Here is a 24,263-nt window from a genome sequence, read left to right as displayed (position 1 = left end):
TCTTGGGAAGCAGGGGCTCAGTTTGAACCTTCCTCTGGCTTGGCAGTGTGGCAGGCGAGGACAGGTGGGGCCGGCAGGGACTCAGGGCAGGTCACTGCTTTGCTCAGTCCCTGGACTCCGAGGCTGTGGCCCCTGGGCTCTGTCAGCCCTATTTCCATATTCAGGGCTCCCTATTTTGGGAGGTGGGCTGCTTCCCCCTCCCAGGAGAGTTACGAATGAAAGGCAGAGTAAGTGGCTAGAAGAATAGCTATAAGAAGAATACGACTGGCACCCTTAAAATAGCAATTACTGCCCACCCCTTTCTTAATGGAGCCTCCAAACTCTTATGATAGAGAAGGAAAATATTGCTTTGATTTAATACTCAAATGAAGTAAAAATGTCCTTATATCTCCCTCCATGGAAGATTTCCAGACTATTTCCCAAAGAGCTTAAATCGTCTTCCATGGAGTAGTGTGTTATTTATGCTGCATTGTGAAAAGGCGGTTAGACAAAGTTACATGGAATCTCACTTTATAGCTGAGAAATCTAAGGCAGAGAGATCCTCAGTATGAGGCATACGCACTGACTTGGAGGGGAGTGAATCTTCTTGACTTCACTGAGTTCTGAGAGCACATTCAATGTGCTTACTTAGGCTCCTTCCCTTTGGCCTAAAAAAATATCATACACACACACGGAACATCCAATAGTTTTATCCAGTGGTTTTTAAGACATTTAAGACATATGAAATGTGACCTTGAACATAGCTGCTTGTGGTTCTCCCAGTTCATAAAAAGGTGGTTTCCCTGTGGCCATTTCGATGATGGTGCAGCCCAAAGACCAGATGTCTGCTGCTTTCCCGTAGCCTCGTGGACCTTTGTCTATGATTTCTGGTGCCATATACTGAAGGGTACCTGGGGATAATTCAAACACACTTCCACTTGAGAAAACAGATGAACATCTAATGACAGCTTTAATTGTCCACATAAATAAGACAACTTTAGAAGCATGATTCAGGTCTCAATATTTCATCTTTCTTGAGTTCCAGTTTTCTCTGTCATTAATAAAAGTGGAGATAGCAGTTATTATAGTGCATTTTATCAGGGATGTAAGAATAGCTTGCCAACATGATCTGGTCATGAATAGATACTTTCTCATCTCCTAGACAGTAGAGTATAAATGAGGCATCATTTTATTGGGACCTCTTAGAAACTTCTAAGAATGAGTCATTTGAAAACAGCAGAGAATATATCAACACACATTTTTTGCAATTAGTTTTTCAAATACGTGAAGATTCCTATTATGTATACTTCTAATCTTTGCAGGAAAAGTCTAGGTCAATCATCCATTCTTCCTAGATCTATATTTCTCAATTTCTGAATTGAGTGCTTAATTCTTCTGTTTTGATTCTTATTTCTAAATCACAAAAGCATGAAGATTCTAAAAGCCATTGTTAAAAATTATGTAAATCATTTTTTGGTTTATTTTATTCTGTAAATCAAATATATATGGCTTCTGCTGTGTGCCTGTGGTCCATGGAATAACAGGTTTAATGGATCAAAGACAGGTCAGGAGCCATCGCTACAGACAAATCACCAGGCACAGAGTGAAGAAGAATACAATGAAACATAGGAGATTTAAAAGGCTACATGGAATCAGAGAGTTGAAGAGCGTGGTATGATGGAAAGAACACTAAACGGGGAGCCAAGAATGTTTGGCTCTAGCTCCGGTCTGGTATATCTCAGATAAACACCCAACGGCAGTTGTCTCAGTGGCTTGAGTGAGAGGCTGAGTTGGCTTCTAATACCCCCTTGAGTGATTCCCCCAAATCCAACAATGAGTCAGAAGTGTGAACAGGAACAGATTATTGCCACATCCCCTGCTACTGATAGACTCATACAAATGATAGAATCAGCAAACAGGAACTCATCCAAGATGCCATATTCAAGTATTTCAAATCCTGAGGCATTTGCTAAAAGAGCTACTTCAGTATTTTCTGATTCATAACCAAACTGACAGACATTTTGATAAATAGAGACACCTTTTATGAACGCCTCATGCATGATTTATAGGTGAAACTGCTCTGCACCATTCCTCTAAATTGTTCCTAGGAAGCCCACCAACATAGGCTAGAAACTGGCTGTTTGTTGTTCAAAAGACCAAATAAAAGTATATTATTTTTGTCAAGTATTGGCATCTTGCCAGGTTATCCTCCGGCTCTCATTATTATGTGGCAGGAGCTCATGTTCAAGTTCACATATGACTGTACATGTCTGCTGTCGGCTTAAATCAGCAACACTATTAGAGGGAAGCATTTTACCTGGCCAAGGGTAAGGTAACTACATTCCTCAAATCACCTACCCTTAGGAGAAAATTGCTATGATTTCTTTATTTTTAGATGATGAACTAGAGTGATTGGATGGGTTTGTTTTTTTTTATGATGTAAATAAAATCCAATGGTCTTTTAGAAAATACATGTTTAAGTCTACCACTCGGTTTTTCTTGTATTCTAAAATAGAATTGATGAGAGAATTTAAATTGTACTAATATCTGAGTAGAAATGACAACTGATTAAAATATAGTGAACTTTAAAAATTGAACAATTCAAGTAAAATCTTAACACATTATGCAATGTTTCTATGTATCAGATAATATTTCGAAGAGCTCTATCTGCTAGTTGTGTTTAATTATCCTCCACAGAGCAAGTGCCAAAAAAAAAGGTTTAGTTTTGTATTCATATCTGCTCTCTTTATTATGACATATAATATTTTATATAAAGAGATTTACAGAGCTAGATAATGAAGACACAAGCCAATCTGTACATTGGCCTAAGGAAAACAAGAGTATTGACTCTAAAATCCATACCTTATGTAGCTTCATTCCAAAGTTTTAAAAAATTACTTTAAAATAATCTTTAGAATTGCAATCACCCATGAAACCACCACAATTTAGTGGCTAAAAGTGTGAACTTTGACATCCCACTTAATCCACTCATTCATTCAGCAGATTTATATCAAGTGCCTACTGTGGGCCAGACACTTAGAATATAGCAGTGGAATAAGCAGAAATCCTGGGCTCATAGAGCTTGCATTTTTTGCAATGGGAGACAGACATTAAAGTATAGCATAATAAATCAGTAAATTATATAGTATGTTAGAAAGTGATGTGTCAATGGCACACACACACACACACACACACACACACACACACACACAAAACGTAGGGAAGGGGGATCAAGAGTGTCCAGGGAGGGCTGCCCCATCAATAGGGCAGTCATGGTAGGCTCGCTGAGATGACATCTAAGATAAAACTTCAAAGGAGAGGGATTTAGCTACGCAGATAGCTGGGAGAATAGTGTTACTAGCAGAAGGAAGAGCATGTGCAAAGGCCTTGAGGCATGGTACAATGAAGGAAATGCAGGAAGGCCAGTGTTTCTGGCACAGAGGGAGCAAGGGCTAAGAGTAGGAAATGAGGTCTAAAAGGTAATGGACTCGGAATCAGGTCAGAGCCTTGTCCACCATATTAGGACTTCGGCATTTGTTTGCTCTGAAAGGAACAGAAAGCCACTAAAGTCTCTGAGTAACAGGGCTTGATTTATGTTTTAAAAGGACCACTCTGGCTGCAGTGTTAAGAGTAGACAGTAGGAGGCAAGAGCCCAAGCAAGGAGAACAGGCTTTGGAGGTGATGCAGTTGAGAGCGGAGGGTGGCAGAGTGGAGGCAGTGAGGAGTGGTCCAGTTTTGGACACCTTCTGAAGGTAGAGCCAGTAGGCTTCCTTGTGGATTGGGTTGGGGTGCGAGAAAAGAGAGGCACCAAGGATCCCTCTAAGTTTTGGGTGGCCATCAACTGAGAGGGAGAAGAGTGTGGGTGGAACAGGTTTGGGGAGAAGATAATTAGTTCCATTTGGCATGTTAGGTCTAGTTTAAATTGTAGCCCTATTACATACTAGCACTATGACCTTGGGCAAGTTATTCAACCTCTTTGAACCTTAATTTTGCATTGTAAATTGGGATACTGATTCCAAAGAATTAGAGCTGATATATGAATTTCAGTGAAATATGTAAAGCACTTAACACAGTCAGGTAGTTAGTAAGCACTCTGTAAATGGTGGGTGATGCTGCCCTCCCTCTCACCAAATCACCAAACAGATCAATGTCTTTCCAGTCAGTTCATCAGAAGTTGACTGAGCACCTGTGAGGCCTATGGCCATGAGCGGATCAAGGTGTGCCCCTCCAAGTCCTCTTGATCAGCCCTGGAGACCAACCAGGCACATTAGTGACATGGGTCACTCCGGTGAGGCCAGTGTGAGAAACGCAAACAAAGGGCTCTGGGAGGACTGCTTTACTACAACTCCTTTGGGGATTAAAAAAACAAACAAACATGTCTTTAAGATAAGCAGAAGACATTAAATTAACATCTTGCCCAAATAAAATGTCTGAAAGTAGGGATTCTCCCACCAGAAGTTACCGAGTCTTGGCAACATTTAAAATGTCTCTTGCCAAATTGAGAGAGTATGAGGAAAGAAATGGAAAGACATTTAAAGTTACTAGTAGGTTGGAATTAATTTTGTTCAAAAAACTACAATTTAAATGTGTTTAATGCTGTGCCCTGAAAGACCCATTGCTGTGAGTGTAGGAATTGGGTCAGAGGTGTTATTGACTGAATGTTCTGAGGAGAAAATTTACAGAATTTCTCTCTCCTTTTCCCCTTCCAGGCTACCAGAACAGCTACATCAGCAAGGTGGAGAGGAAGCTGGACTAGAGCAAGAAGGTCAAAGCAAAGAGCAAAGGGTAGATTAAAAACCCAAGTTCTATCATTTACAAGGTGTTGTGACCTCTAGCTGTGATCTCTCTTCTCTCTCTCAATCTCCTCATCTGCAAAATTGAGGTACCACCACCTACCTCACAGAATTCAGAAATGGGGGATATCTGGCCATTTTGCTTTATGTTAGACTACAGATTATTCATTACCTTTAAATTACTCTTTCTCTGATGATAATAACAAGGCCTTAGCACTTCATGAGAATCAGCAGAGTTGAGTGGTAAGAATTTCTAGTGGAGACCAGAGTCAAAGTTCCAGATGCCTTCCTGTAACTGTGGGGCAGTCATTCATCTCTCTGAGCCTTGGTTTCCTCTTGTTACCTTTTTGGCAATCACTTTGTCTCCACTCCCGCAGGACTTTGTTCAGAGGTAGCTTGGTGGCTGGATTGCCTAATTCTCAGGCATGCTCTCTCCCCACCCCAATTCTGAGTTGGTGAGTCACTTCCTCTTTCTGAATTGAAATTCTACGGGTTATTTATATTGTGAGTAGGAAATAGGCCACAGGGAGTAAACAGATTAGGAACTCATAGTTCAAATGGGAAGTGATTAAGGTATGAGTAAGAATCACAGAGATGTTGGGCTAAAAACATGTTTAAAAAAAAAAAATCTTGTCAGGTTTATAGTGGTTATAGCCAACCAGGAGAGAAGTAATGACATGAAGGGGAAAACAAGTTGAGAGTTAAAAAAAAAATGTTTTTTCAGTGGCATTAAGCAGGAGACTGAGCAAATCATAGAAATACAAGATGAGAAAAGAGCCAGATCAAATTCTGCATAACATTTTTCAATGAGCATCAAAATATACTCACATTAATGTCTGTGAGAACCCAGACTGACTTTATCTCTCACATTAGGCTCTAATGCAGCAATTATTTCTTTAATTACATAAGATCTGTATCATCACTGCAAAAACATACCAGTAAAAGTTTCAGTACATGGGTTTATGCCAGCGAGCCTCTTTGATGTCCCGAAGTCTGAGATCTTGAGAACTCCACTATAGGTATTAATCAACACATTGTCGCCCTAGAGAACAAAAGACTTGAATCAAAAATGTTCTTTCTTCCATTACTGTTTGTGGTTGGCTCGTAAGTCCAATAAGAAAAGGTATCCTTAGAGCAAACAAGGACTCACTCTGCGCTCTTCATTAATAGTTAACCTCGAGAGTGAATTCTTGACACCATTTTTGTTTACGTGTTATCACTTCACAACCTGCTAACTCAGGCCACAAGGTCCTAACAGGTGCCTGGCTAGCACTTGCTGTGGTCTGCAAACCGTAGGGGCTATCTGTGTGTGATAACTAAGATATTCATGACTTCCTAGTCATTTTATTTTATTTTCTGCTGTTGTTCTTCTTTTCCTGGAATATTTAGGGATATGGCAAATCAACGAGAGCTGGGTTGATTTGGGGATAGTAATAGTAACTTCCTTTCCATAGTTCTGCCTTTGTCAGAAATTTATTACTTCTGAATTTTCTCTTTTTAAAGGGAATCAAATAAGTTATTTAATTTTAGATCTAAAAGCGAGTAGGTGATACTTGTCAGAAGAGGGAATCTTTTTTTTTTTTTTTCCCCTCCCTCCTAATCATTCATCCATTGATGTAGTAGATATTTACTGAGTAGCTACTCTGGGCAAGGATACAAAGATTGAGCAACCTGTGAGCGCCTCAGGAGCAGGGACCCTATCCTGTCCAATTTTGTCCTGCTGTGCCTCCTCCCAAGAGCACCTAAAACAGTGTCAGGTGTGCAGTGGAAGCTCAATCTTTCTTGGCTGAACATGGTTGAGAGGTTTATTCATTGAGGAGAAGAGATAAGGCATGAATATCAATAACTGACTTGGAGCAGAGGAGGTAGTAGCTTATATTTCTGCTATCTCTAAGCTTTATTTATTCACAATTCTAAATTAATCCCCATAACACAGTATGACTTTTGCGAAGAAAACAGTTACCTACCAAGGAACTTGCAAACATGAATCCTAGTGCATCCTACCTTTATATCCCGGTGGACTATCTGATTGTCATGGAGGTATTTTAATCCTTCAAGTATCTGCTTTGTATAAAAGCCAATTGTTTGCTCATTGTCTTTCAATGGGCCCCATTTGGAACGAAGGAGAGCAGAAAGACTTCCTGTAAAGTAGGGAGAATCGGTGGATAAAATCTTATCAAATTAGTTCTTCCAAGCATGTTTATAGCAGAACATTAATTTAAGCTAACATTTATTGGTTATTCCTGGTGGCCCAGGAAGTAGACTACTAGACGCTTGGGCTCTCATATGCTCTGAAGATGCTCATTATCAAATAGTCAAAATAAAAGGCCACTCAGTCCCTAACTTTAATCCAAGTCACAATGATTGATACTAAAATGGTTCAGCATACTTTTATCGTCTCCTAATAAACTGCAAGCTGATGTCACATGTCTAATTTAAAAAAAAATTTTATTGAGGTATAATTGACATACAACATTATATTAGTTTCAGGTGTACCACAGAATGATGCAATATTTATATACACTGCAACATGATCACCACAATAAGTCTAATTAACACCTGTCACCACACATAGTTACAAGAACATTCTTTTCTTGTGATGAGAACGTTTATGTTTTACTCTCTTAGCCACTTTCAAATACACAATACAGGAGTGTTAACTCTAGTCACCATGCTGCACATCACATCCCCAGGACTTACATATTTTATAACTGCAAGTTCATACCTTTTGACCTTCTTCCCCCATTTTGCCCACCCCTCCCCCTCCTTCTGGCAACCACCTATTTGTTCTCTGTTATTTATGAGCTTGTTTTTTTTGTTTGTTTGGGGTTTTTTTTTTATTCTACATGTAAGTAAGATCATACAGTATTTGTCTTTCCCTGTAAAACTTATTTCACTTAGCATAATGCCCTCACAGTCCATCTATGTTGTTGAAAATGGCAAGATTTCACTCCTTTTTATGAATGAATAATATTCCATTGTGTATATAAAACACATCATCTTTATCCATTCATCCAGTGTGGACCCTTAGGTTGTTTCCATATCTTGGCTATTGTAAATAATGCTGCAATGCGCATAATCGAATTTATATTTTAACTTAGACAAATTAAGACCTGTAAACTAGTAAATCCCATTCAATTGTGCTCCTCTTCAAGCCCCTAAAAATTTAAACTTTTTAAAGAAAGAAAAACATCTCTTACCTCCTGGGACCTGCTCCATGAAGATTTTGATGAAACCATTCTCACTAAAAGAGCCCAGATACTGGACAATATTTTTGTGCTTCAGATGTTTATGCAATGCTATTTCTTCATGTAGGGGCTGGGAGTATCTAAAAGACATGCAAATGTTGATGAGCCAATTGTGTAGCCAGATTTTAGTGTATAAATGTAAGCAATACAAATTGAAAACATCAGCTAAATATATGTCCACATGTAAAGTAAAATATGACTATCTAAAGTGCTTATTTAACATAAATTCTGTGAAGTTGAAGCGGTGGTAGGTAGGGTCTGAGGGGTAATGTGTCAGGCATTGATCTGAGCCTATTGTATATATTAACTCATTTCTCACAACAACCCCAGGAGAAGGTACTTTTAAGATGCCCATTTTACAGATGAGGAAATTGATTCACCAAGAGGATAACTAACCTGTCCAAGATCTTAAAGCTAGTAAACGACAGAGCTAAGATATTAGTCCAGGAAGACTGAATGCACCCACATAGCTCACTGACTTTCTATTCCACTGGCCTCATAACATAACTCTACTATTCCAGGAGACTCCTTCCCTGGAAGATAAAAATTACAAATCACTTTCATTTTCATTCCAGAACTTACTAAAAGGCTGGGCAACTCTTCTGTAGGAAACATAAAACCATTTATATCCTAAGCCTTGAGCTCCTAATCCTCATTTTACTGGGCCCATCAGTTCTAATATATCATGATTTTTTTTTTTTTTTACCTCATCCTACCCATGCCTCCATGCTGAAAGACCAGGATTAAACCACCTGGTTTCTTTCAAAATTACATACTTGAAGTATGTCGCTTTATCAGATTATACAGTGAAAGTGTTTTATATCTCTGGAACAGACAAAACAACAACGCTCTTGATGATTATTTGAAGTACTATACAGCTTCTAGACTCTTAGCAACCTTGAATATTACTATTATATACTTATATTAAAATGAGTATTTTATAACTAACCATGGTAGGGTGTTAGAGACTGAAAGCTGTTCTCTAATTTTTTTTCTGTTGTACAGTGGAGGTTACAGGTGTGAAAGGCACTAACGACTAGACCACACACTACAAACCTGACGCCTCATTATTTGTTTTGGTGTTACGTGCAAGAAATACTTAGATCTTACGATGGCAAATCCATGTAAACAGAATGGATTTTTTTGAATGCCAGTGACAAATACTAGAACTGGTTAGTATTGAATAATGATATTTTCATGAAGCTTTTCAGGGTAAGCTACAAAGCTAAAGCAATTAGGAGGTTACAAAAATCCAAATTCATTTAAACAAACTTTTATAATCTTTGAAATATTACTCAGAATGCTTCCTACAACAGCAAAAAATTAACTTGTATTTTAGCTCTTTTACTTGTTTTATTTTTCTTTAGAACTGCTCTAGGAACTATAAAGGTAGGTATTAACCTGAATCCCTTAACAGGGTATCAGTTAGAGACAGCTCCATTTTGGTAACTGAGACAACATGAGAAATACGGGTATATGGTGTTACCAATAAGATACTTAGGTTATGAGTCTCAGGACATTTGCAAGTTACTTCTTCTATGGTGTTTAATACACTTTATTAACATTAGTTAATAAGATTGCTCTCGATATGCATGAGATAAATTAGTAGCAAATATTGGGTCTATTCTACAGATTTAGGGCATTAAAATTACTAAATAATCCGAAGCAAGTGATTAATTCAGTTTATGATGAGCCAAAGGGCTCCCACCTCCTGACCCTCTATTGCAAATCAATTATGGATATTTAAATATAAGATCCTAGAAAAGGAAATATGCCACTCCCCTGTGCCCTCCATTATGTAACCAGATGATAGCTTAAAAGCTACAATCATAGTCAGGATTCAACCTAGCTAAGAATAAGAACTCTTTTCCAATATGAAATTGATTAGTAACACTCAGAAATTCTCACTAAGTGAAAGGTTAAGTGCCAAGCACCGAATGAGCATGAAATTCTAATTTGTTCAAGTCAATAAGCAATGCTTATCTATGGGAATGACAAGAAAATCTTATGTCTTCTCTATTAGCTGTGACAGTGGAAAGAAGAAATGGTATAGATAATCAGAGTTACTTATATATATTTAGCTTTGAAAAATTATTAATCCATATGTGTTTCCAGAGCACCTTCTCTGAGTCAAATTCCCACTACGTCCATCCACACCAGTGGTTTCCTGCCTTGGCTGGACATCCCATCTCTTGAAAGGATTTTTTAAAAAATAATGCCTACGACCCACTCCAGAATTTCGGGGGGTAAGGCCTGAGCATCAGTATTTTTTAAAGTGCCCCAGTTGGCTCTAATATGCAGCAGGGTAGAGAAAAGCTGATCTAAATAAATAGTTCAGGTGTCTGTAGAACGTTAGAGAAGGAAGCCAACCTGAGATGAACAACGAGTTGGGACAGATTAGGAATCCACCCCCACTTCTCTCCTACAACTACTCTGATTCTCTAACGAAGTGTTTTTAAAGTGTGAAGGAAAACACAGAAGCAACTGTTTTTGTTGCTATGATCCATCTTTCCAGATGGCCATGTGTCGTAGATGCTGGATCATGCATTATTCACATGCATCCTATTACCTTAGCAATTGTCCTTTCTAACTGCTGTCTTTTTTACACGCACCCTGAAAACCTCTCCAGGGCATATAGATGAAAACAACTTTGTGTGTTGACTCTCACGATAACACAAGAGACTTCACTTTTGCTTTTATAGGTAACAAGGAGATGCCCGGAACCAGGTGTTCAAGAGAAGCACTTGTCATGCGAGTGTTTTCAAACAACCCACATTCTGCCAAATGCATTGCTACAGAACAGGACCTTTGTTGGTGTCGATGTGCTTTGTGTATGCCCACTGGCAGCTGAATAAACTTAAGTTACAAAGGGGATTCTGAAAGTGGTTTGCTTCCAACTACCTACTTAAATTCATCTGCTGGTGGGAGGGGAGGGATGTTGCTAAAGATCGGTGGGTTGGCTGCAGTAATTGGATAGTGCTAAGCCCTTTAAATTTTATATTGCTTCAGAATCTACGTATGTGTTACTTAAGAACCTATAGGAATATTTAACAAAATTTTTAATATGACAAATTGATATATATTACCCTGGGTATTGCATTAATAAGTTCTATCATCATCTCATGAGAGTTATTATTCATAACTATGTCTCACCGATTAACCAAGAGGAAACTCTGCAACAATATCACAGAAAATAAAATGAAAACCACCCGTGGGGCAGACAGCAATAGCTGTTTGCCTACCTCACATCTGTCCTTCCCTCTTTGTAGGATTTTGTTTCAGGAAACAAAGGGCCAGCTAAAAAGCTATTGAGTCCCTAGCCTCCCTTCGGGTTCAGGGTGGTCACTTTCTCAGTGAATGGAACAGAGGGGAAAGTACGCTGGATGTTTCTGGGAAAGTTTGTTGTCTTTTTTCTTCTTCCTACCTCAAATGCAGATATGGAGGCTGGAGGCAAAGTGGCCTCTGGGGAAAGTCACGCACTAAGGATGGAAAGGCAAAAAGAGCTGGGACCTGGGACACTGGGAGGATGTGGTTTGCAGCATGGGGGAGGTAAGGCAGGCCTGTCTGCTGGCTTAAAGTCTGAACGGAGAACTGGCAGAAATGAGGCAATCCTGCTGAGCTCTCTGGAATGAGCCCCGGTGTGGCTGCCGGGGAGGAGGTGGGGCCACAGAGGGAGGCAGAGGTCTGTGCTAAGGGCTCGGGGTTTTGTGCTGGTTACAAGAAGCTTCCCTGAAGGGCTTCAAGCAGCAGTGACATGATGCGATTTCCACTTCAGAGAGGTCTCTGTGGCTTCTCTGAGGAAGGCTGGAGTAGGGGGAGAGGAAAGAGTGAAGGCAGAGACTAGTTGCCGGGTGGTTACAATAAGGAGCCCGCGTGAGAGACCTGAAGGCTTAGACTGGACGTGCAGCCGTGGCGATGGGCAAGAATGGGGAGATTGCGAATGTGTTACAGAAGTCGAGACAACGGTACGACTTACTGATGCAGGCGATATCGAGTGAGAGAGAGGAATCTGAAGGAATCCTAAGATTTGGCCTGAGCAGCTGATGGATGAGATAACCTTCACTGAGGCAGGGAATACAGCTGGGGGTAAAAATCCACAGTTCCGTTTTGGCCACGTTAACCTGGAAACTTACAAGTGGAGAGGGTGGGTGGACAGACGACCCAGAGAACTCAGGGGAGCATCCTTTCTGAAGAAAGCCGATCGTGTAGCCCTGTCACCGTGGCCAAAGACAAGCGGACCTGAGGGGACATGATCTCGCAACGCTGCGATCATGACCTGAGCCGAAATTGAGAACCAGATGCTTAACCGAGTCACCCACACACCCCAGTTTTGGAAGTTCCTATGGACATATCCTCAAGCTCAGAGAGGGGCCCGTGTCCAGCCCATCAAAGGCATTCTTCATTTGTTAGTGATTATGATCTCTAGCATTTCTTTTGGTTCTGACTTAGGATTTCCATCTCTGTTTGCACTCCCTCTATTTTTGTACACCGTCTACTTTATCCATTAGAGCCTTCAGCATATTAAACTTATTTTAAATTCCTGGTCTGATCATTCCAACATCCCTGCCATATCGGAGTCCGGTTCTGATGCTTGCTTCAAACTGTGTTTTTGTCTTTTGGTATGCTTTGTAATTTTTGCTGAAAGTCAGGCATGATGTATTAGGTAAAAGGAATCCCAGGAGGGGAAGCATTCTATAATCTTATGCTTATGTCTCAGTCTCTTCGAGGGCCTGTGCCCCTGGCCTGGGAGCCTCACAAATGCTTTGCAGTCTCCCTCCTCCCACAGCTGGGGCAGGATGGCTACAGTGGGCAGGAGTTGGGTATTTCCTTCCCCCCAGCTCATTAGGCTCTGATAACACTCTCATAGGTTAGGCCTGGCAAAAATAGTCTCTCTGAGGTCAGGCCTTGTCAGCAAGAACAGAACTGTGGCATATTTCAAAATGGTTCCTCTCCCCTTTCTCCCTGCCAGAAGCATGGGGGGATTTTTCTCCAATATCACTGTGAGGGTCTGGTAGGGCTTTTGGAGGCAAAACTCACAAAAGTGTGCCCCCCCCCCCATGACTCTCCCTCCAAATTTGGGGCAGTGGCTTGGCCTGTGACTTCCACTTCTCCAGTGGATCCGAGAATTCTTAGTTTGGTCTTAGTTTGGTCAGCTTTCCACTTGTTAAGATGGAGGGATGACTTCCAAGCTCCTTGGGTGTGAAACAGGACACTGGAACCTGTGGGGTTCAAACCATTTCTGATCCTGCTTACTCCCCATCTAACTGTCTAATCAATCAACCATTCTCTGACACAATTGAGCCCAACACGCACAGGCCATTGTCTTTCCTACTCTTCAGAAGTTCAGTCCTTGTCACCTCGGAGAGGCTGCCCTTCCCCACCAGAGGGCTGTGCCTGAGTCACTGATTCATGCAGCAGCTAAACCTCTGAGGGGGCTGATTAAGACACTGGAGTTTTCAGACAGCTTCATTAATTAGAATATCACCAAAACATTGTCTAAAATGCCATAAACAACCCAAAGTACGTTGAAAACAGCTTTTATTAGCCACAATTACCGTACCTGCTATCTCTCTCTGGGATTTCCTTTATAGCGATTCTGACCTGGTTGCTCAGGTCTCGGCCTGCGTAGACGATCCCGTAAGTGCCTTTCCCTAAAACGACTCTGTCACCATTCTCATCATATTCGTAGTCATACTACAAAAGGGAAAATGGGGGAACAGAAGATTAAAATGTGAGTTGCATTCTACATTTCAAACATCAACTTTTTCCATGAGCATCTTCCCTTATTTTATCAAATCGGTTTAACAAGCAAAACAACATGATGAAGCTCTAAGCAGCAGCTTCAAGAGCCAAAAACTGGACACTCTCAACATAAAGCAGATAGTATGTTCATGTTTTCACAAATGCTACGAACACAGTAGGGACTATGTATTTAAATCCAGGAAAGTGCTTCTTCAAAAGCCCACTTGGATTTTTTTATCCACTAAATCCTATTTTTCATAGATCCAGGAGATGAGTATGATTAGCAATAAGGTCTATCACTATTTATTACATTGAATTGATCTTTCTTTTGTTTCTCAGTTTTTGATACTGTCCAAGTATTTCATACTCTGCCAAGAGAATAAAGCCACTGAAAAAAAGGCTTTGGGTAAGAAGGAAGTTTTTGTGGTCTTCTGCATTGACAATGATAAAATAAGGATTATTTTTCCTTTACTCCCAATTCCCCAAGACCAAAATACATTTTGAAAATGAAAAATAGTTTTGTTAATCCATTCTACTGTGGGTTTTTTTTGTTTCTATATCATTTATTTCTGCTCTAATCTTTATTATTTCCTTTCTTCTGCTGGCGTTAGGCTTTATTTGCTGTGCCTTTTCTAGCTCCTTTCAGTATAAGATTAAGTTGTATATTTAAGACTTTTCTTGCTCCTTGAGGTAGGCCTGTATGTCAATATACTTCCTTCTTAGAACAAAACTGGAGGCATCACAATTCCAGACTTCAGGCTCTATTACAAAGCTGTCATCATCAAGACAGTATGGTACTGGCACAAAAACAGACACATAGATCAATGGAACAGAGTAGAGAGCCCAGAAATGGACCCACAACTCTATGGTCAACTAATCTGCGACAGGGCAGGAAAGAATGTCCAATGGGAAAAAGTCTCTTCAACAAATGGTGTCGGGAAAACTGGAGAGTCATATGTGTGTACACCATACACAAAAATAAATTCAAAATGAATAAAAGACCTAAATGTGAAAGAGGAAACCATCAAAATCCTAGAGAACATAGGAAGAAACCTCTGGGACCTCGGCTGCAGCAACTTCTTACTAGACACATCACCAGAGGCAAGGGAATCAAAAGCAAAAATGAACTACTGGGACTTCCTCAAGATAAAAAGCTTCTTCTGTGCAGCGAAGGAAACAATCAACAAAACGAAAAGGCAGCCTACAGAAGAGGAGAAGATATTTGCAAATGACATATCTGATAAAGGGTTAGTATCCAAAGTATGTAAAGAACTTATAAAATTCAACACCCAAAAAACAAATAATTTAGTTAAGAAATGGGCAGAAGACATGAATAGACACTTTTCCAAAGATGACATCCAGATGAATAAGAGACGCATGAAAAGAAGCTCAACATCACTCGTCATTAGGGAAATCCAGATCAAAACCACAATGAGATACCACCTCACACCTGTCAGAATGGCTAAAATTAACAACATAAGAAACAACAGGTGTTGGCGAGGATGCAGAGAAAGGGGAACCCTCTTGCACTATTGGTGGGAATGCAAACTGGTGCGGCCACTCTGGAGAATAGTATGGAGGTTCCTCAAAAGTTAAAAATAGAACTACCCTACAATCCAGCAATTGCACCACTAGGTATTTACCTGAAGGATACAAAAATGCAGATTCAAAGGGGCACATGCACCCTGATGTTTATAGCAGCATTATCAACAATAGCCAAACCATGGAGAGAGCCCAAGTGTCCATCGACTGATGAATGGATAAAGAAGATGAGGTATATAATATATAATGAAATGTTACTCACCCATCAAAAAAAAAAATGAAGTCTTGCCATTTGCAATGACATGGATGGAACTAGAGTGTATTATGCTAAGTGAAACAAGTCAGTCAGTGAAAGACAAATACCATACGATCTTACTCTTATGTGGAGTTTAAGAAAAAAACAGATGAACATATGGGAAGGGGAAAAAAAGGAAAAGAGAGAGGGAAACAAACCATAAGAGACTCTTAACAACAGAAAACAAACTGAGGGTTGATGGAGGGAGGTGGGTGGGGGATGGGCTAGATGGGTAATGGGTATTAAAGACAGCACTTGTGATGAGCACAGGGTGTTATATTTAAGGGATGAACCACTGGATTCTACTCCTGAAACCAATATTGCACTGTATATTAACTAAAACTTAAATTAAAAAAAACGAAAAATAGGAGGAAAATTTCATCTTTAATCTAAAAGGAAATATCTACAGCCCTAAATCCCAAGTTGTCAAGTGTCTCAGTCACATATGGAAAACCGATCAAGATAAAAGGGGTTTAGAGAGTATTTGGTAGAGACCTCCTGAGACGTGGAGGAGTCATCCAAAAAGGCCCATTTTTGGTGTCAGAATGAAATTACCAAATGTAGGGCCACCAAAAGGTCAAGCCATGTCTTTGCAGAAACCCAGTGTAGCTGGATTCAACTCACAGAAGGGTTTGAATTAGCCATTAAAACGATTTATTTTTAACCTTTATAAGCCAGCAAATTTTTTTGTTTCTTTTTTGTTGTTGTTTTTGTAATTTTGTCTGTTTCTTTCTCCTTTTTTTTTTTATTCAAGTATAATTACCACACAATGTTACATTAGTTTCAGGTATACAATATAATGACTCAGTATTTCTATACATTTCTCAGTGCTCATCAGGATAAGTGTACTCTTACTCTCCTTTACCTAATTTGCCCTTCCCCTCACCCACATCCCCTCTAGCAACCATCAGTTTGTTTTCTGTATTGAAGAGTCTGGGTTTTTTTTTGTTCATCTCTTTCTCTTTGTTCACTTTGTTTCTTAAATTGCACAAATGAGTGAGATCATATGGGTATTTGTCTTTCTCTGACTGACTTATTTCACTTGGCATAATACACTCTAACTCCATCCATGTTGGTACAAATGGCAAGATTTCATTCTTTTTTATGGCTAATATTTTTATGACTAATAATATATATATTACCTATAATATATATATATCACATCTTCTTTATCCATTCATCTATCAATGAACACATGGGTTACTTCCAACACAGGGCTTGAACTCATGACCCTGAGATCAAGACCTGAGCTGAGACCAAGAGCTGCTTAACAGAATGAGCCACCCAGGCACCCCTGGATGCCTTTTATTTCTTTTTGTTGTCTGATTGCTGCAGCTAGGACTTCCAGTACTATGCTAAATGAAAGTGGTGAGAGTTAACATCCTTGCCTCGTTCCTGACCTTAGGGGAAAAGCTTTCAGTCCTTTAACATTGAATATGATGTTAGCTGTGGGTTTTCCATATATGTCTTTATTATGTTGAGGTATGTTCCTTCTAAACCTACTTTGTTGAGGGTTTTTATCATGAATGGATGTTGTACTTTGTCAAATGTTTTTTTCTACATTTACTGAGATGATCATATGGTTTTTATCCTTTCTCTTGTTGATGTGATATATCATGCTGAGTATTTTTTAAATGTATTGTTGGATTTGGCTTGATAATATTTTGTGGAGGATTCTTCATCTATGTTCATCAGATATTTGCTGGCAAGTTTCCTTTCCTTTTCTTTTTTTTAGTGCCTTTATCTGGTTTTGGTATCAGGGTAATGCTCACCTCATAGAATGAATTAGAAGCTTTCCTTCCTCTCCTTTTTTTTTTTTTTTTTTTTTGGTAATAGTTTGAGAAGAATAGGTATTACCTTCTCTTTAAATGCTTGGCAGAATTCACCTGTGAAGCCATCTGGTCCTGGGCTTTTTTATTTTTTTGAGAGATTTTGATTACTGATTCAATTTCATTGCTAGTAATTGGTCCGTTTAAATTTTCTATTTCTTCCTGATTCAGATTTGGAAGGTTTTATGTTTCTAGGAACTTACTCATTTTTCTGAGGTTGTCCAATTTGTTGGCATATAATTGTTCATAATATTCTCTTATAATCCTTCCTATTTCTGTGGTACCAGTTATTTCTTCTCCTTCATTTCTGATTTTATTTGACTCCTCTTTCTTTGTTCTTTTTTTTTTTTTTGATGAGTCTGTCTAAAGCCTTATCAATTTTGTTGATCTTCTCCAAGAACCAACTCCTGGTTTCACTGATTTATTCTATTGGTTATTTTTTAATCTCTATTTCTGTTCTAATCTTTATAATTTCCTCTTTCTATTGGTGTTTGGCTTGATTTTTTTTTAAGTTCCTTTAAGTGTAAGGTTCAGTTTTTTATTTGAGATATTCTTGCTTCTTGAGGTAGGCCTGGATTGCTATAATATTCCCTCCCAGAATAGCTTTTGCTGTATCCCAAAGATTTTGGACTGTTGTATTTTCATTTTCATTTGTCTCCATGCATTTTTTAATTTTCTCTTTGATTTCTTGATTGACCCACTCATTGTTCAGTGGCATGTTATTTAGCCTCCATGTAGCTGCGTTCTTTCCAGATTTTTTTCATGTGATTGATTTCTAGTTTCATACCATTGTGGTCAGAAAAGATGCATGCTATGATTTCAATCTTTCTGAATTTACTGAGACTTGTTTTGTGGCCTAATGTGATCTATTCTGGAGAATGTTCTATGTGCACTTCAAAAAAATATGTATTGTGCTTTTTTGGGATGGAATGTTCTAAATATATGTTAGGTCCATTTGGTCCAATGTCTCATGCAAAGCCACTGTCTCCTTGTTGATTTTCTGTTGAGATGGTCTATCCATTGATGTAAGTGGGGTGTTAAAGTTCCCTACTATTATTATATTACTGTCAATTTCTTCCTTATGTCTGTAATAGTTGTTTTATGTACTTAGGTGCTCTATTGCATAAATATTTGCAATTTTATATCCTCTTGTTGGATGGCTCCCTTTATCAATATGTAGTGACCTTTTTTGTCTTTTGTTAGTCTTTGGTTTACTCTATTTTGTTTCATATACATACTGCTATCCCAGCTTTCCTTGTGCTTCAATTTGCATGGTAAATGTTCTTCTATCTCCTCATTTTCAATCTGCAGGTGTCTTTAGGTCTGAAGTGAGTCTCTGGTAGGCAGCACATAGATGGGTCTTGCTTTTTTATATAGTCACCCTGTATCTTTTGATTGGAGCATGTAGTCCATTTACATTCAAAGTAATTGCTGAGGTATATAATTATTGCCATTTTATTACTTGTTTTATGGTTGTTTTTGTAGTTCTCTGTTCCTTTCTCCTTTTGCTCTCTTCCCCTGTGGTTTGATGGCTTTCTTTAGTGATATGCTTGGATTCCTTTCTCTTTATTGTTTGTGTATCTACTCTAGGTTTTTGATTTGTGGTTGCCATTAGGTTCATATATAACATCTTATGCACATAGCGGTCTATATTATCCAAGAAAATAGAAAGTGGGCTCTGGTACTGGCAATATGTGGACTTGGTATTTGGAAGGCTTCCTGCTAAAAACATCCACATAAAATAAAATAGACACACTTTTTTTTTAGAGGGATATATATATATATAGAGAGAGCATGCAAGTAGCAGGGGAAGGGCACAGGGAGAGGAGAGGAGAATCTTAAGCAGGCTCCACACTCAGTGCAGAGCCTGATGCAGGGCTCAATCTCATGACCCTGAGATCATGACCTGAGCTGAAATCAAGAGTCGGACACTTGACCAACTGAGCCACCCAGGCACCCCAAAATAGACACATTTTTAAGTGCCTACCAGGGCTTACAAAAAAGTTAAAGAAGACTGTCAGGAGCTAGAAATAAAGAGAAAGAGGACCACTTGAGGGGTAATCATAATTGATGTCCCCACAGCCCAAGGGGTGGGGATGAGGGCTGGGCCTTCAGTCTCATTAATTTTGGGCAGAGGTTGGTAAATGCTTTTTCTAAGGGGCCAGATATTGAATACTTTCAGATTTGTGGGCCACATGATCTCTGTGGCAACTACTGAACTCTGCCATTATAGCATGAAAATAGCTCAGTCAGTGTATAAACAGCTGGGCATGGTTGTGTTCCAGTAAAACTTCTTTACTGGAGGAACAGGGTAGTGGCAGGCTGTATTTGGCCTTTGGGCTATAGTCTGTCAACCCCTTATCTGGTACTTTTGTCTTAATGCCCATGAAGGGATAGGAAATGGGACCTTGTGCTTATGCCAGGTGAAGAGCTGGGCCCTTGAAATCAGGGTCCTTGAAGGACTATAACTTGATGAAAGGGTAGATTAGAATAGAGTTAGCCCACTGCACTGGGGAACAAAAATAAAGCTCATCTGTCTTAAACTGAGCTCTGGGTGGACAAAAAGAATACTTTCTGAATACTCTGAATACTTTCAACCATAGGCTGATCCTCATGGTTTAGTTCAAATTTACACTTATCATGATACCCATAATTGATCTTGAGCCTGGGACATCCCTGGAGTGCTAGCAGAAACAAAGCAAAAACATTTTAAAGGGAGACTCCCTTAAGACGGACTGTGCAGGATTCTCACTCATAATACATCATTGAAATTGAGCTCATGACCCCAAATTTTAAAACATATAAGGAAATAATTCACCATCAGGGAGTTAGCAGATTTGATAAATATCAATCTCCCTAAACTTCATAAAGTAAAAGAAACAAAAACTTTAGAATAAGTACATTTAACATAAAGATATAAAATAAGAAATCAAAAAGCAGGAGAAAAGGATAAGACATTCTAAAAAAGGCCAGACAGATGTGAGACAGAATCAAACATAACTTCTGGAAACTGAGCCCTAAGTAGGAAAAATAAAAAATAAATTCACACGCAGACATGGTATAGGGAAATTACAAAATGAAAAGCAACCAGAAGATCAAAAAGGAAGCAGACATAAAAAGGACAAATTAACTACAAAGGTAGTAATCAGATCACTCTGCAAACTCTCCAGGGTACAAATTCTACATTTGACTTGAGGGACCACTGCCAAGGAGGATGAGGAAAATGTGGTTTTGTCTTTACCAGCTTCAGTTTATTTATTTCCAACAGGTTTCCAAGCACTGATAGAAAGCAATTAGTTGTATTCTCCTGGGGAAAACTATGCCCAATACCAAGCCAGGGATGGGTGAGCGCTGACCTCCCTATCAGGGACCCTTCTCTGGCTAAGGACAGACACCACGCTCTGGAAGGGAAGCATCTTACTTTCCCATTGGCAACACTGTACCCCATGTACATAAAAGAATACTCCTGTTCTGGATGCCTAATATATGGCCGAAGACTGTCCTCGTCCAGAGCAGAACATCTGGCGTGTTTTCAGGGTGAGGGAATAGGGAGCAGGATTATTTAGCAACTTCCTCAGACTGGAAGGTAACATGGGGCTCCAGCAAAGAGGCAGTCAAACTAGTCAAAAAATTCCAAAAAGGGCCTAAGACTCCACACCCAATTCCTGTGGCCCAGACTCCCATCGTGCTGTGCCGTACATGTAGGAAATCTACCAGCCAGGACCAGGCCAGCAGGAGGCAGGGCAGGGACCATCACCAAAGGAGCTCATCTCTGCCAGGATGCCCTATCAAGGGCATACATGCCTACACACTGAACCTAGTACTACCACCATCTTACATTATCAGGATGCTTTATAATTTAAAAGAAAAAAAAAATCAACTGTCCATAACCTATACCATTTGATGGTCATAATAAGCCTGTGTCATAGTAGGGAAGGTCTATGATTAGCTCCAATTTACAAATGATCAGAAATATCTTTTCCAGGGAAACAATTAGAGCTGTGGTTTATACCCAGCTCATGAGTCCTGATTTAGTGTTCTTACCACTACCAGTGTTGTAGGGATAGTCTTAGTTCTGTTTCCAAACACCGTTAGGATAAAGGTATTCCAGTGTGTCATCAATATTCATGGAACATTCAATCTCTTATTCAAACAGATATCTGGGAGATATCTGGTGGCCGTCGTAGACTGCATTCTTTCCTTTCCCTTACTCCCCAAACCCAACTGATTGCCAAATGCTATGAGGTGTATCTGGTTTTGCCTTGAATCAGGCCTTCCCTACTTTTCTTCTGTACTAATTCTACAGACTCTTAACTGGCTTTCCTTGTCCCCTCCTCTCTTGTTGCCCAGTTCCCTCATCCGCTCTCCTTAAGATGGCGTTGAATTTTCCGAAGTCCAAACTTCCAAAGTGAGCTGTCCATGTCTGTACCACTGCCTCTGCTTTATTAAAAGGTTTCTCATTACTTTTAGAGTCAAAGCCAATCTCCTTAGCACGGCGTAAATGCCCCTCAGCTTCTTTGTGCTGCCTCTGTGTCCAAACTTCTCTCTCCTCAATCTCCTCCAAAATCTCTCAGTGAGGTTCCCGAGATCTTTGTGTCTTTCCACATGCTGTGTCTTCTACCTCGGTAATTCTGCCTCGTCTTTCAAAACCAAGCTCTAGGAAGATTTCCTGAACTGTCTACCTGACCATCGAGAGCAGGGTTACTTTCTGGTCTGATGTGCTCCCAAGGCTTTCTGCCCTTACTCATTCTTTGGTAACTCTTCCTTCTCTTGCTCAGTCTGCATCCCCGTCTGGACTCCGAGCTTTGTGAGAGCTACGATTTATCTTTAATTGTTCTACCCCTAGTCTTGGCAATAACTGGTTTGTAGATGCTCAGTAATTATTTACTTACTTAACTGATTAATCAGGATATAGAAAATTTGATGAGAACCACTTTTTTTTTAATAAATCGGGTGCCAAAACAAAACATTGAAAGTATCAGTTTATTTTTGGTTGAAATGGAGTTTTATTGCAGGGATATTTATATAGTACGGTGAAGAATATAAAAATCTCCATGAGGCTGCCCCAGTTTTAGTTCCCCTCTGGAATCCAAAGCATCAAAAGGCTCTTCTTTTTTAAAAGATTGTTTATTAGGTATGGCAGACTATTCCTGTTGAACAAAGTGTCACAGTAAAAATCAAAAAGGACTTTTAATAAGACCAAAGGGATTGAAAACCATTCCAGGGGGTAATTGCTGCTTAGTTTTCTTCTTTCTATTCTTAACCATATAGAGATACAAATTGGAAGGCAGGTTTGAGGAGACTGGCCTGGTCGATAAGCCAAAAAAAAAGTAGAACGGAGCTGGGCTACAGGCCAAGGGAAGATAAGGTGTGTTAAACTAGAAACATGGAAAACGTTAGGGGTAGAGGAAAGAGTGCATTAAAAAATTGAAGGTACGATTACACTGCTTATATACTCTGCATTCTATTTCTAGGGCAATAGGTTAGTGAATTAGGTTGTTGCTAAGGGAAACAACTGCATTTCGAAGCAATGATGAGAATACTTCTAGAATCATCCCTCTATTGTGACCTGCCCAGAACAATCTAAGTCTGTACTGGAAAGGGAATCAGCGTAGGAAGACAATATTGACAAGGCCAAACAACAAAGTGGTGATTCACTTAGTTCCCATGCTGTCAAGAGACCTAGGGTAAAACAGCCACCTTCCAAAGGCCATGCACTTCCCTCTGGGGGCTAATTACATTAGGTGAATGGTCACCTCAAAGACCCACACGGTAGCTTCGTTAATTTTCGATCTGTATTGCCTTCTTAATATGTAAATGTCAAAAACATTAATAACGATTAATAACTAACAAAATGCTGAAAATGCTTAGGTTCAAATATCCAGTTTGATAGATCTCTTCTCCCTCGGGCATTTATTCAAATATCACCTTCTCAATGAGCCTTCCCTGGCTTATTGGTCTAAACTTGCATGCTCTGTTACAGTGTAACTTTCTGAACCCTTCCCTGCTTCATTTTTCTCCTTAACACTGATCATTATCAAACACGCTATGTATTTTACTTATTTCTGTTGTTTATTGTTGGTGTTTCGCTGGAATGTAAGCTCAGTGAGGGCAGATTTTTCTCGATGTTTTCTCTGTTGTATCCCCAGAACCTAGAATAATGACAATTACATAGTGTGTGACTAAATATTCACTGAGTGAATTGAATTTATACCCATCAATGTGGTATAAAGATGAGTTTAAGCTGAAAACATCTGAATCAACAGCAGCTGCATTAAAAAACCTTACCTAAACCTCTTTTGCTGGCTTAAACAAAGCCTCCTGAAACTACAGCTGCCAAAATCCCATCTCTGGGAGGTTTAGGACCACTCGTACCTGGGTGAGAAATTACATAAACAAAACCTTGCCAAAAAGTTCTTTGCCTTCCACTTTTTTCTCATTAGTTTCCCACCATGTGCTTTTCCTTAAAGTCTTAAGAAGGGCTTTTCTTAGTAGGATAAACAAACTTAACTCTAGCTGATCAGAAGCCACTTTAAATGCTCCCATATACCTGAATAAACCTTGTCTTTTCTCTTGTTAATCTGTCTTTCTGTCAGTTAATTTGCAGGCCCCCAATCACTGAACCTAAATTGATAGAAGAAAGTTTTTTTTTTCCACTCAACAGAATGAAAGAATGAGTAACAAATTGGTACTCATATCATACAACTATAAGTGATCTATTTTTTCAGTGCAGTAAATGTGGGTGTTGAGCTTCAGATATGTGCAAAACTAGAAACGGGATGTTAAAGACAAACAAACCAATGGGCTGATGATTCCAAATTGATTTAAATGAGTT

The 24,263-nt window shown here is 39.4% G+C and overlaps 1 protein-coding gene across 1 annotated transcript in view; it reads right to left on the bottom strand.

The window, feature by feature from the left end:
* The window catches only part of MAP3K5 (mitogen-activated protein kinase kinase kinase 5), a 193,940-nt gene that overhangs the window by 37,387 nt on the left and 132,290 nt on the right, over window positions 1-24,263 (bottom strand). Inside the window, exons 15-19 of the mRNA XM_028121389.2 lie at window positions 13,581-13,714; window positions 7,973-8,100; window positions 6,777-6,913; window positions 5,709-5,814; window positions 733-890 (exon numbers count right to left, since the gene is read on the bottom strand). Of these exons, the coding sequence (XP_027977190.1) occupies window positions 733-890; window positions 5,709-5,814; window positions 6,777-6,913; window positions 7,973-8,100; window positions 13,581-13,714 (663 nt within the window). The remainder of the gene's footprint in view (window positions 1-732; window positions 891-5,708; window positions 5,815-6,776; window positions 6,914-7,972; window positions 8,101-13,580; window positions 13,715-24,263) is intronic.

This window comes from Eumetopias jubatus, unplaced genomic scaffold, assembly GCF_037043125.1.
Source record: "Eumetopias jubatus isolate StellerSeaLion01/CBP00866 unplaced genomic scaffold, mEumJub1_p1.0 scaffold_6, whole genome shotgun sequence".
NCBI classification, from domain to species: Eukaryota; Metazoa; Chordata; class Mammalia; order Carnivora; family Otariidae; genus Eumetopias; species Eumetopias jubatus.
The sequence above is the reverse complement of the archived record's forward strand: the minus strand, read 5'-3'. Positions and strand labels throughout refer to the sequence as shown.